General features: G+C 43.7%; 1 protein-coding gene across 5 annotated transcripts in view; it reads right to left on the bottom strand.

Annotated features, from left to right (window-relative positions):
* Window positions 1–12,763, bottom strand: part of LOC147691762 (phospholipase A and acyltransferase 3-like) — a 154,201-nt gene that overhangs the window by 45,112 nt on the left and 96,326 nt on the right. For all 5 annotated transcript variants that reach the window (XM_086938056.1, XM_086938053.1, XM_086938057.1 and 2 more), the window contains exon 2: window positions 12,547–12,670. In XM_086938056.1, coding sequence (XP_086794182.1) covers window positions 12,547–12,561 — 15 coding nt within the window. In that variant the 5' untranslated portion in view covers window positions 12,562–12,670. The remainder of the gene's footprint in view (window positions 1–12,546; window positions 12,671–12,763) is intronic.

Here is a 12,763-nt window from a genome sequence, read left to right as displayed (position 1 = left end):
CTATATCTAAGGGTCACTGCACTTAAAACCTATAAGTCACCTCTATAGCAGGCCTTACCAATCCTGAAGGCAGGGTGTTTGGTTCTAAGTGAGAGGGTGCCACTGCATGAGCAGTACACCCCTACAGCCTACGGAGTCCATTCTGCCGGGTTGTCAGTGAATCAGCCATTTACGACATATAGAGTGGCATTAATCGACCAGGTAATGGCAAACTCTAAAATGGCTGAAAGTAACCCTATTGTGTTTGGTGTCAAACATTGTGGAATCATACCCCCACACTGGTAACCAGTGTGGGGGGTATGATTCCAGCTCTCAGAAGTGAGCTTTGCTGGGTCCCTGGTGTTCCTGGTATCAGACTCCTAGTCCCAGGTAGTACAAAATGGTTGCTGCCGACCAGAGACACATTTCTGCCCTCCTGCTGCTGAGCCAAGCTCGAGCAGAGGAAGGTGGAACAATAGGCATCCTGTCACAGGGAGGTGTGACCACCTCCCAGACAGGATTTCGTGTATGAGGCCTGGGTGGGTGCCCTTGCCAGCGACCGAAAGTCTGCAGGAGGGGCATATTTGGTGTCCTTGTGCATAGTCCAGTACAAACCAGTCCTGGGAGCTGTTGGCTCCTGCTCTGGCACGAAACTGGGCAGAGGACATGGGAGTAACCTCCCGACTGTCCTGACCCTCCCCTGTGTGGGTGCCCTGAATCTATCCAACCCACTCCTGTGGGTACAAAAGGGCTTAACTGGCTGTAGGATCCTATATTCGAAGTGGACAAGATTCTGAACCAGAAACCACAGAACTTCGACCGTCTGGACACTCTGGATTTTGCTTGACATCGTTTGGGCCCAATTTCATCTCCCTCTCAGTCTGAAGCATTGTTTGTGCCTGTGCGCCATACAGTCTCCATGCAGGACCTGTGGCGCATCAAGGACATCCGAAGAGATCTCCCTTGGAGTGAATGAGTCACTCCCCTGCAACCGCAGGCACCACACCATGAGGTACTGGTCTCCTGCTCCTGAGCTCCTATGGATTCCGAAGGCTCCAGCACCACAGAAGGTAGGTTTCCAAGTCCCTCGAGGTCCGAGATGCAATCTCACTAGGTTTGAGGACAGAATCCCTCGTACCCCTGTGCACCACGTACTTTTGCTAGTGCATATGCTTGTTGGCGTTCCCAAAACAAGTGCACTGGGCTCTGAGTAACCCCAACCTCTGGCATCATTTCCACCAAAGAACTTTGGCCTCCTCCTACTGAGTGCTTTGTGGGCTGTTGCTTTGTATTTCTGCTCGAGGTACCCTCAAAACTTTGGGTCCTCTTGAGGGTCAACACTTCTTTTCTTGGGCTCCCCTGATTGCTCAAGGCCTGCCCTGACTCCCCTGTGTTTGGTGAGTCTTCTGGACCTTGCTGGTCCGATCCGTAACCTTTCTAGAACATCTTCATTGGTTGCGCTGCCAAGGCTTGTTGGTGCTCTAGCTGGACACCAACCCCACAGTACTCGACATCCTTCTTGGGACAGCTCGTATCCAGCTCGTGGTCATCCTCGACGTCTCCAGAAAACAAGAAGATCCTAGAACATTCTAGGGCTGAGATATGGCACCAAACATAAATCTAGAGCTTAAACAGTAAGCCACTATAACATAATATGGGACATATAGTAAATGTTATCCTATCGGTCAAGGTTAATCTATTACTAAACTTGTTCCCACAGCAGAGCTGCAGCGAGGCATTGTTGACCCTGAATGAGCGAAGGTCTTACGGGGCAATTTGATACTATCAGTCTGCATTGTTGGTCCTCCCGCCGCAGCGCTCCATAGCGGCCGGTGAGGACTACATTACCCAGGCTCCCCGGCGCCCCAGCATCGGCGCATCGCCGCCACGTCACCTCGGCGCCCGGAGGCGCTTGAAATTGCGGCGAGCCCCGCGACGCGGGAGCGAGCGGCAGCCTAGCCGGATGAAGCCCGGGCAAAGGGCGGGCCCTCAGTGGCTGAAGTAGGCTGGGCTGGGCCCACATATTTACATTTTTATTTTAATCGTTTTCTTCTTGTTTAGCTTGATAGATCTTTATTGACCATTCATGCTTACATAGCCATTGACTTGTTGATTAATACAGGAACTTTGACTCACATTCTTCAATTGCCTTATTTAATATATTTTAAGCTGCTAATTATTGTTTCTCTCATTGGTATTGCGCTCTGCCTTCGCTTTTCTCTTCTTCGATATAAGACTAAAGATGACTGCTAAAAATGTACGTTCTGGGAGACTCTTGGGGGGAAGGTCTTGTGCAAAGACCAGATCCAACCCCCTGCGAAACAAGGATTCAAAAAATCTCCAATTAAAAGGTCAATGCCGGCTATTCCAGTTATGGGAAAAGACAACGGATAAGGACTTGGCGAAGGAGGCTGACCCTGAAGAAGTTGCTATAAATAAGAACATAGGGGTAGCTCCCTCACTTGGCGTAGAACCTGCGTTTGTAAAGAAGGGGCCTGTTTTGGTAGAAAAATCGATTCCTGCCTTACAGTCCTGTGAGGGGCTTAATCCAAACCCCATAGAAGGCTCCAGTAGTGTTAATTTGCTCGCTTCTAGAATAGAGAATGTGCATCAAAATAACGTCCTCCCAAAGCTTGAAATGTGTTTGACTAATGATTTAGTAGGAAGTACCCAGGCAAAGGAGATATGTAATGGTGACTCTCATGGGTTAGATATTGACCTGGAGTTGTGTGGTCGTTACTTTGCAGATGGTTCATTGAAATTATTTGAAGCCACTAAGACCCCGATTGGCGCTACTCCCTCAGGCTTGCAGCTTTATAGTAGCACCCCCTCCCTTAAATCTCAAGATTCATCTATGCAGTCTAACCTTTCAAAAAGCCCTGAGCTCAACATATCAGGTATCGATCCTATTATACCACTAGGCTTGGATAGACATGAAAAGCCTATTTCTGAGTCATTGATTGCTTTGGAACATTTGTTATCTTCGATATTACTGTTATTGAGTAAATTTGTGGGGAGCTCTGACTGTGTTCTGGAATCTGTCACTCAGATATTAAAGGTTTTATTACTTAGATTTCCAGAGAAGACATTGGAACTAAATCCTAGAGTGGGTTCGCAGGAACCGGTGTCCCCTGGTGCTTCTCCTTCCGGAAATAATCCTGTGTTCACGCCTTATAATCCTGATCAAATTATTCCGGGGGTCCCAGCCAGAAGCGAGCTTTCTCCAATCCCTAAATCTTCTGCTTATAATTGTATAAGGGATTCTGATCTTGAAATTGTAGAAGAAGATGGGGTTTCCGCAGATTGTAAACTCGATAAAGTGCTCTTCCCAATTTTTATGCCAGAGTCCAAGGGGCAGAGGAAGAAGAAAAAGAAATAATAGGCAAGCAGAAAAGGTGTAGAGGAAAAAAGAGAAAACCAATTCGCAGTCATAGGAAAAAAAGACTGAGACAAATAATATTTGAGGATTCTCAAGATCAGCCAAATGACCAGCCTATTACGGAAGAGCCAGTTAATGGGTTCTTGAAGCAGGATTCAAATACTTGTATCCCCGATATTCAAGTACCCTTTGCAGATTGCAATAAAATCCTCCCTAATTGTTCTATTTTGTCTACAGGAGGACCACCCCCTGATGTGGGGAGATCTACGATTCTCTTTCCTAAAAATAGAAGTGACAAAGTCAGTCCCTTCTGTCTCAGTTGTCCTCAATCCCGCTGCTCCTATTTTTTATTCCCTGGTTGAAGGTACAGCCTGTTCGCAAAAACCTCCTAGAAAAATTACGGAAGATTCTGTAGATACACTGATCCTAGACTTTCTTCTGTTGTTTGACCACGATTTGGTATTAAATAGAACATTGTTACTTAAATGTTTTAGATATATAGAGAGCCTAAAATTAATTCAATCAAATGATATTGATTTGGTGTCTATGTCAAGAACTGATAATACATCACACATTAGGGTAACAATCTATTCCAAACTAATAGTGAACCTCATTTTGAATCAAGCTGAAAATTTTCAAAGTCGAGGAATTGATGTGATACCTGTTTTGGCAAATTGTGGAGATAGATTTTGGGAAAATAGACCTATTCAACGGGGCTTGGGTCAAGCAGGTCACCCTCCCTTCTTCGAGGACTTAAATATATGTGTATTAAAAACTAAACGGCTAGTGTCCCATGTAATTCCTGCCCTGCAAAAAACGTTCTGCATTCCAAGAGAGGATAACCAACAATGGAATTGGCTTCCTGGGGCTTTGTTAAGTAAACCAAAAGATAACCCAAAGCTATTTCCCCATCTTTAGCAGTAGCATAAAAATTCTTTCTTGGAATGCCGCGGGGATCAACAATAGTCCTGAAAAATTACAGTATCTTTTCTCGTTGAACCCCGGTGTGATCTGTATCCAAGAGACCTGGTGTATAGACAGAATGGGCGTGGGGAGGGACTATTTTGTTCTTGAGGTCGCAGCCTCCCCTTCGAAGAGAGGGCATGCAAAAGGAGGAATTGTGTGCCTTCTTTCTAATAGAATAAAGTGGAACTACTCTCATTATGTGGATCAGAGTAACCTTTTTCAGGCGGTCACTCTTAGTAGCTTTGGTAGTGGGGATAATAAAAACCCACTGGTTATAATAAATGCTTATATCCCCCCTGATGATTGCTACAATAGTGTATTAAAACAGGTTTTTATTTTTATTAAAAAGATTAAGGAGACAATACTTACTCCCCAGGTGCTGTTAGTGGGGATTTCAATTGCAGAGTTTCTAATTATAGCTTAGAGCTTTTTAGAAATAAGCCCAAAGAGGAAGCTCTTTTGATTCCTCAAGCCCTCTTCCCCGATAAAATCAAAACCAATAAAAGAGGGAAAATGTTGCTGGGAGAATTGTTTCTTATGGAGGGGCTAATAGTGAATGGTAGGCTCCCTTCTGATGTTCCAGCAAAATATACCCATAAATCCAGCACAAGTGAGTCCATTTTGGATTATGTAATCACAGACCACCGCTCCTTCTCTTTATTGAGAGATCTGGTGGTCTCAGAGAATATATTTAGTGATCATATGTTGATAACTTTAACCCTTTCAATACACCCTCCTAAATCTGACCCTTGGTCACTCAATTGGGATGCGGTCAATTTTCATAAGAAGTCTGGAAGATGTTTCTGGGACTTTAAAGCCATAAAGAGCCTCGGGCGTATCCTTGATAAAACTATATTAGAGTTAAATAATTGGAAAGGGTCTGAATTAATCCATTTTGAGGATCTTATGAAGATCATTTTGGATGTTAAAAAATCAAATTTGGCGCCAAAAAAAGATTTTCCTCCCAAGATCGATTATTCTCCTTAATAAGGAAATAAATAAGCTAGTGCGGGAGCAATACTTGTGCAGATCAACTGAAAGACTCCACAAAATTGATCGTTTAAAAAGAAGGAGAAGTAGGATTAAGAAAAAGATAAAAAAAGAAAAAGAAGATTCCCTATGGATAAGACTACGGGAGGCAGTGGTTCATGGCAAAGTTAGACAGTTTTGGTCTCTTATTGGGGAGGGTTGTGGTGCAAGAGTTGGTCCCCTCCCAATTCCTATTCCTGAATCGTTATGGGTCAATTATATCTCCACTTTATACGCTATGAATGGGCAGTTGGTTGAGCTTAGGGGCCTTAGTATTGAGCTTGATTCCCCAATAGAGCCCTCTTCAGAAAGAACTATTGAACAGGCGATTACGGACATGCGTACTTCAGGTGCCATGGGGCCAGATGAACTCCTGATATCTGTCTTGAAACAGGAACCAGTTTTATGGAGCAGAATACTGTTTCCTGTTTTCAGATTTTGCTTCATTAAGAAAATTGTCCCTTCCTCTTGGAAAGGGAGCATACTGGTGCCACTGTTCAAGAAGGGCGATAGGGATATACCGAAGAACTATTGTCAAATAGCCCTCCTTGATGCAATTGGAAAGGTTTTCACCAAATGTTTGTTATACTTAATTAATGATTGGGTTGATGCGAACCACATTTTACCCCTAGAACAGACTGGCTTCCGCAAAGGGCACGGCACCCTAGACAACCTTACCGCACTTCAGATAATTTCTGATAAATATGTAAGGGTTCGTGGGGGATATGTGTATGCAGCATTTATAGACTTCTCCACAGCATTCAATAAAGTGGATCACCCCCTGCTGTGGAGAAAGCTATCTGCCATGGGCATGCCTCCTCACTTGCTAGATCTGGTGCAGGTTTTACATACTGATACATGGTGTCGTGTCCTGCAAGGTGGAGAAAGGGGGTTATCACTTGTCATTCCATCAATTAATGGATTAAAACAGGGTTGTCTTCTTGCTCCACTGCTCTTTTCCCTGTATATTGCGGATCTTCCTGCATCTCTCTCCTCAAGTGACGGTATAGCCCCGATTGTAGGGGGAACCCCTATCTCCTGCTTGTTATACGCAGATGATATTATAATACTGGATCTAACACCTAAAGGGTTGGCCAATCGTCTTTGTGCATTACATCTTTTTGCCGAAGCCCATTACTTGAGGATAAATGCAACAAAAAGCAAAATTATGTGTATCGCAGGGAGAAAAAAGTTAAAGTATAAGAACTTTGTTTGGACAGTTGGTGGCCACAAATTGGAGGTGGTAAAGACTTATGTCTTTTTAGGAAAAATCATTTCCAATAATTTGAGTGACAAGCCCCACACCGATAACAACACCCGCAAAGCTTTGTCTCAGGGAAAAGGCTTGAGTGCATTATATTCAGCCACGGGGAGAAGACATTTCGATTGCCTACTGGAAGTCTTTAGGGCAAAAATCCCATCTTCCCTTTTGTATGGAATGGAACTGGTTGATTTAAGGCAATGGGATTTTTTACATTCTGTAGAAGGGAAGTTGTTAAGATCTATATCCTCTCTTAACACCGCTTGCTCAGCGGCTGCCTGCAGACTTGAATATGGTCTTCGCAGTAGCTGGGTGCAGGGCCTAGCAGCTGTAATACGGTGGGTTGCCAGTTTGGCTAGAGGAGAAATGGGATCATTAAGAAATCTTATGAAGGTTGAACTGTTGGGCAGCTTAAAGGAGTACTCGCAAATTGTTAAGAATTTCAGAAAGGCGGCCGCCCTTCTCCAATTGGAAGAGAGCACTCTTTTTATTGTTTCCTCTGCACAGTTAAAATCACTTTTGAAAGAGGCATCTTGGGATCTTAGCTTTAAAATGGACAAGGAGGCTATTTATTTTAAGAAGGGAGCTAACCATCTTACTGACTCGTATGTTAGGAAAGCTATGCAACCTTATGTCGCCTGGATTCTACCACATGGCATTCGGCGATTTTGGTTTCTCCTAAGACAGGATTTGTTGCCATTAAACAATCTATTGGCAAAGTGGTATGGTGCTCCTGCAATTTGTAATTTTTGCAACTTGTCCACCCAGGATCGCTTGCATGTTCTCTTCATATGCCCTGTATTGCGCCCATTTCGGCGTAAGTGGTTAAGATATGTATGTTTGCAATTGAGTATTTTAAATGCTTACTCTTTCTTACTTGCATTGTATAATCCCCCAAATGAACTCTTCTGTTTTAATATTTTTAACTTTTTTAAATGCTTTTTAGCTATTTATTGATGGCTTTTGTAGTATGTGAATCTGATTACTCTGTATTTTTGTAAACATTGTAGATGTCTTTTTTGCATTGAATGGGTCTTGTATTGTGTATGGTTTTTATGTGGATCTCCTCGGAGTTCCAAAACATAATAAAGAATTGAATTGAATTGAATATTACTAAACTCTAAAACTCTTGAGTCTCAAGTCACAGACTTTGAGTGGTGTATAGTTTAAGAACACAAAGAAAAAAATCAATGAAGTTATCAATCCTCAGTAAATTCCATTCAACTATGATTCATGGTCTAATTATTGATACAAAAGCCCAGAGTCAAAAGTGATTCTTAAGGGTCAGAATCACTGATGTGGGGTAAGAGCAACTAGAACAGTCAACACGTGTTTCGCCCCCTTTTTTGGCTTACAAGCAGGGGCTTTCTCAAGGCGTAAGTTATCAGTATGAGTGCAGTTGTGGCATCATTAGTGAATTATTGTCCTGCTATTCAACGTTGCGTAAAGTACGTAATAGCCGCCTTATCAGGCATGTCTGGTATGCGGTCTGTGATTAATCCCATGGTGATGCAGTCCTATATGTGTTCAAGGTGGTGTTTAAAATGCTCAGTCAATGTGGCAATGGTGCCAGAAAGAAATCAATGAATTTTAATATGACATGTCTCCCTTTTCTTGTTTCTTTGCAACCCCAGGGGTCAAGGCAAATAACGCAATGAGGTTGAATCCAATTCGGAAGGTGCTGAGATGTCACTAAAACTGTTCCAGGAAGTAATGACACCCAAGGTCCCTCCGCCCATGAGGAACATGGGTTTTACACGTCAACCATGATGTCCCTGTGTTTATAGGTGCTCCTACCCAAAATAGAGTCTCAGTGTGAAGTTAACACAGCAACTAATGATCTGATAGTCAGTGTCAAGAAACAGCATGGAGTTCAGGAGAGATCAGTTAGAGAGTGAAACTGGTCTCACAGTCAACATGAATGCATGATACTTGAACTGATGATGGGCTAACAGTCAACGATTGTTCTCAGAGGGACCTAACCATTAGACCCTTGTATCACTAAACTGGTAAAATGCATCAGTAGGAATACACTTGCCAATTGATGGCTCCCACAGAATGAGGTGCAACTTGATCCACCAGAGCAAAAGTTAACACTGGGAAATGATAGTTCGGGTTAGGTGGGACTGCAACTTTAAACAGCAATATGTCACACATAGTAGTGCTACAAATTTGTTCGGATTATTCCAGAACCATTGGGGTCACGGGTCAGCTGCGTCAAATGAGACATGACCTACGCCAGAGGGCTGGAATAAAAAACCTTTGTATCCTTCTTTGTCTGGGTCAGGACAGGAGTACACAGGCTCTCACCTATTGCAGATTAGGAACAAAGCAGTCCTGGAATTCTATTTTAATATTCTCACCTTTTTTGGTCGTGTACTGTGTCCTTCACTGTGGGCCGGCTGACTGCAAGGTGCTCATGGTTCCTGGGCTGCTCACTTCCTCAAGACACGACCTGTGTGCAGGCTTCAGTCTGTTGGGACTTCCTCCTTATACTTTCTGGCCAGTACCCTGCTCCTCTCCACACATTGGGAGCACAGTGTTCTTTTCTTCAGAACGAGTTACAGTAAAATGTTTCTTCCAGACTCTGAGGCCTGTTCCTGTTTTGAAAGCAACATAGGGTACAAAGTTCCCCAAAGGGAGTGAGAGGACAACGAGGTATGTGTTGTGAAGTGGAGAGTATCTGCACAGGGAACTGGTGGGTTCCCTTATTGGAACTAGAAAGCCTCACACACCCAGCAAGCTAGATGTCATGCTTCATCACTGGCCTTCTGCTCCTCGTCAGACTGGCGCTGCAATGTCTGACGGGCACCTTATAGGTGCTCTTTGTCGGAGTTCTTCTGTTCCGGCCAGTGGGTGAGTGCATGTGAGGGGTTCTGAAAACTTGTGTAGTCGTGTGGGAGTGGTGAATTAAAACAAGGTGAAACAGTCCACAATGACCTTTATTGATGTGGCTGGTTCCCTTAGGTAAAAAGTGGGAGGGGAGATAGAGAGACAGGAAAGGTAGTGGCTAGCTATCTCAACCCTCTAGTGAGGTCGACATGTTTCTTGCCTAACGGGCAATTCTTCAGGACCTATGGTGACAGTACTACACAGTGAACAAATTGTGAACAGCTGTTCCATACACCGATCGTGGCATGTATTGTGGGGGTAGGTGTGAGAGGCGATGACCGCACGCCGCTAAGGTACCTAACCAGACCGTGCAGGTCCCATGGGAACAGTCTGCGAGGCCCGATAGGGTTTCCCTAGGGGTCATCATACCAAAGTAGGACCTTAAGCCTGCCAAATACCGTAGTATGGGCGTGGTCTAAATAAAGATATGTATGGCTGGTGCTAAGACCCGGCCCACTTAAAGCCCTGTTCTTACTGATCTGTGTGCTCTCTAACTTTTCGCTAAAAAGAACTTTATGCATTCATTTGACATAAATGACTAGCACATTTTACTCTGACCACATCCCTGACTTTAAATATGTCTTCACTTTAAGAGTCCTCCAGATGGTTGGTGGAAGCATGTCGCAGAAAGAGAGCACACACCAGAAATGGGAATCGATTTCATTCATACCAACCAGCATAACTCCTCAAAATGATTATGTTTTAAGTCAAACAGTGAAATACCCCAGGTTGAAGAAACTGACGACTACAACATCTGCACGTCTATTAGACTGACTGACCTGCCTGTTGAGAAGTGCAGTGTGGGGCATTCCAGAGGTGTTCTTACGTTTTGAAAGAGAGGGCTGGTAATTACTAAAATATGTTCACAACTATAATCTTCCGCCATCATGCTGTAGCGACCATGGCATGCAAGGGGATGTTTTCTGATCTCATGGTCTACTCTTTCTGCCAATGATATCACAGTAAGTCATGGTAACGACTCCTATATCTAAGCAGCGTTCATTGTCATCCTGCTAAGGAGCCAACCTGACTGCATGCTGTGCCAATTGTATGAATAATGAATCTGTTTTGTTTAGGTGCCTGATCGCAGAGTATTGTTCTTGGAAATCAATGGGCTTTCTTTATGTTATTTCCTTGCACATGCTCTGATTTGAAAGTGTTGTCCGTAAAGGGTGCATTTTGCTTTGCCATTTCGTTCTTCTTTTCCCATCTTCAACACTTCAGAGTTTCCCAAGAGCTGGTTCTCTGGTGTGTGAAAAAAAGGTAAAGTGTTGGCTGGTAACACAACTGGATAGCATGCTACGCTGTTTTTCTAAAACACGATAATAGTAGTGTTTACAGAAACATAAACCCCGCAGATATATCAATTGAGGGTGTTAATAAGTGAGATAAAGAATCAAGGGACAGTGAAAGAACCGAAGGGAACAAAACAGGCGTGGAAACATCGAGAAGCAAAGGAAACAAAAAAAATCCAAGGGTTAAAAGAGAATCAAAGAACAGAAAAAAACTTGGATAACAACCGGTTCTAAGGGCAAAAATATAAATGAATAGGAAAAGAATCTAAGGTGACAACGACGGAAGATTAAAATAAGAGAAAAGTAAAAAAAAAGAATGAAAAGAACAAACAAAAACTGGAGAGAAAGTCGTTCTAAGGTGATAGAAAGAACTGGACAGAAAATTAATCGAAGAGGAATTAAATCAAAGGAGAAAAGAAAGTAAAATAAAAGAATCAAAAAGGTGAATAGGAACCCAAACCTTGCTTAGTAAAAGAATGAAGAGAGGGAGAAAAAAGAATGAAATAGCCAGAGAAGTGGTTATGAACAAATATGGTCTTTTAAAGACCTGTGAAGTACTCGGGCGTGGCTGTGTGTGTGCCTGGGAAGCTGTCTCTGCCCCGGCTGCCACACATGAAAGGGGTGGGGGGGCTGAAGCCCTTTCAGTCCAATGGGCGTTGCACGACAGATCTACAGCGTGCACAAAGGTCAGCTGCCTCAGGATCTAGCCTGGCAATTCCAACTAGAGCAAAATAAATTTGGTGCAAGAAAAGAAAACGGACTACCTCTGCTAGGCCCGAAAATAGAGCCCGATAGAGGCCCGTTTCGAGGCCCCCTGAAAATAACTGCCGATGCTCAGACCCGGAGAGACTCGGCCCACTTAAAGCCCTGGCAGCAGCCCCACGAATCTCATAGTTTCGATGTGGCCGCCATTTGTAGAAGCAGCTACTGGTAGTGAGAGCCCAATGAAGCTCCCCCTGGTCTCAGGCAAGGGAAGATTCATATTTTCGTGATGGTGCAATGACGGAGCTGTCTGACCTACCCAGACAAATATGCCGTCAAAATCAAGCTATATAATCTAACCAATATAAAAACTCAAGATAGCTAAGGTATATACAAGAACAAGAAAACACGGTATTTCTTCTACGTATGTGAAATGTCCACAAACAGCAAAGCATTCTTTTAATGCGCCACTAATTGGCGCTCCCTACTTGTTCTCCTCCCCAAACAAACCTTAAAAGGAAAGCCTTCGGATACCTCTCCAAACTTCTCTTGTCAGCTCCTTCCTACAAACGTCAGGGGGACAGCTCACATTCAGAAAATAGCACTTAATATATTTTCGCAACCAAAACTAGCTTCCTCAGCTGCTAACTCAATGTACTTCGAGCTGGGTCGGTCTGGGAGAGACAATAGGCCTGGGCACCAAAACAACATTGAACCGCCCCCCACACACTACTGTAATAGAAAACAAAACAAAAAATCGGCCCATATTTGCAAATAGGGGCAGTTTTGAACTTGTGCAGGTGTTTTGCAATGCGTGGAAAACTGCAAGGATTTGACCTTGCTGCGTGTAATGTTTGCTGTAATAGCTGGGAATTCAACCCCCAAAAAACTGACCCAGAAGACCGTAAAATAGGCCGACAAATATTCAAAAAAGCGTCCAAAACAAATCTGGGAGGCTAGTCCTGCTCTCAAGGCGATTCAGTTCACGTGCCGTGACATATAAAGAAACCCCCGAAACAATAAATAAAGGCAGCTTAACTTACCTGACACGGTGGCATCTTCGCGGCTATGTCGACTCGACTCGTAACGGACTTTGTAGCTTCAGCTCTCGCCCTTTACATACATAGATATATATGTCTTTCAGGTTTCACTTTTCTTCTTTGTTTCCTGTGAACAGAGAGTGCGAGTCAGCGTTAACCTGTTCTGTTCCACGCAATGGGGGAGTGAGTTTAGAGAGGGCTAAGGCAGGGCAGTGTAGCC

Source organism: Lissotriton vulgaris, chromosome 9 (assembly GCF_964263255.1).
Source record: "Lissotriton vulgaris chromosome 9, aLisVul1.2, whole genome shotgun sequence".
NCBI classification, from domain to species: domain Eukaryota; kingdom Metazoa; phylum Chordata; class Amphibia; order Caudata; family Salamandridae; genus Lissotriton; species Lissotriton vulgaris.
Note: the sequence above shows the minus strand (reverse complement) of the source record. Positions and strands in the feature narration are given on the sequence as shown.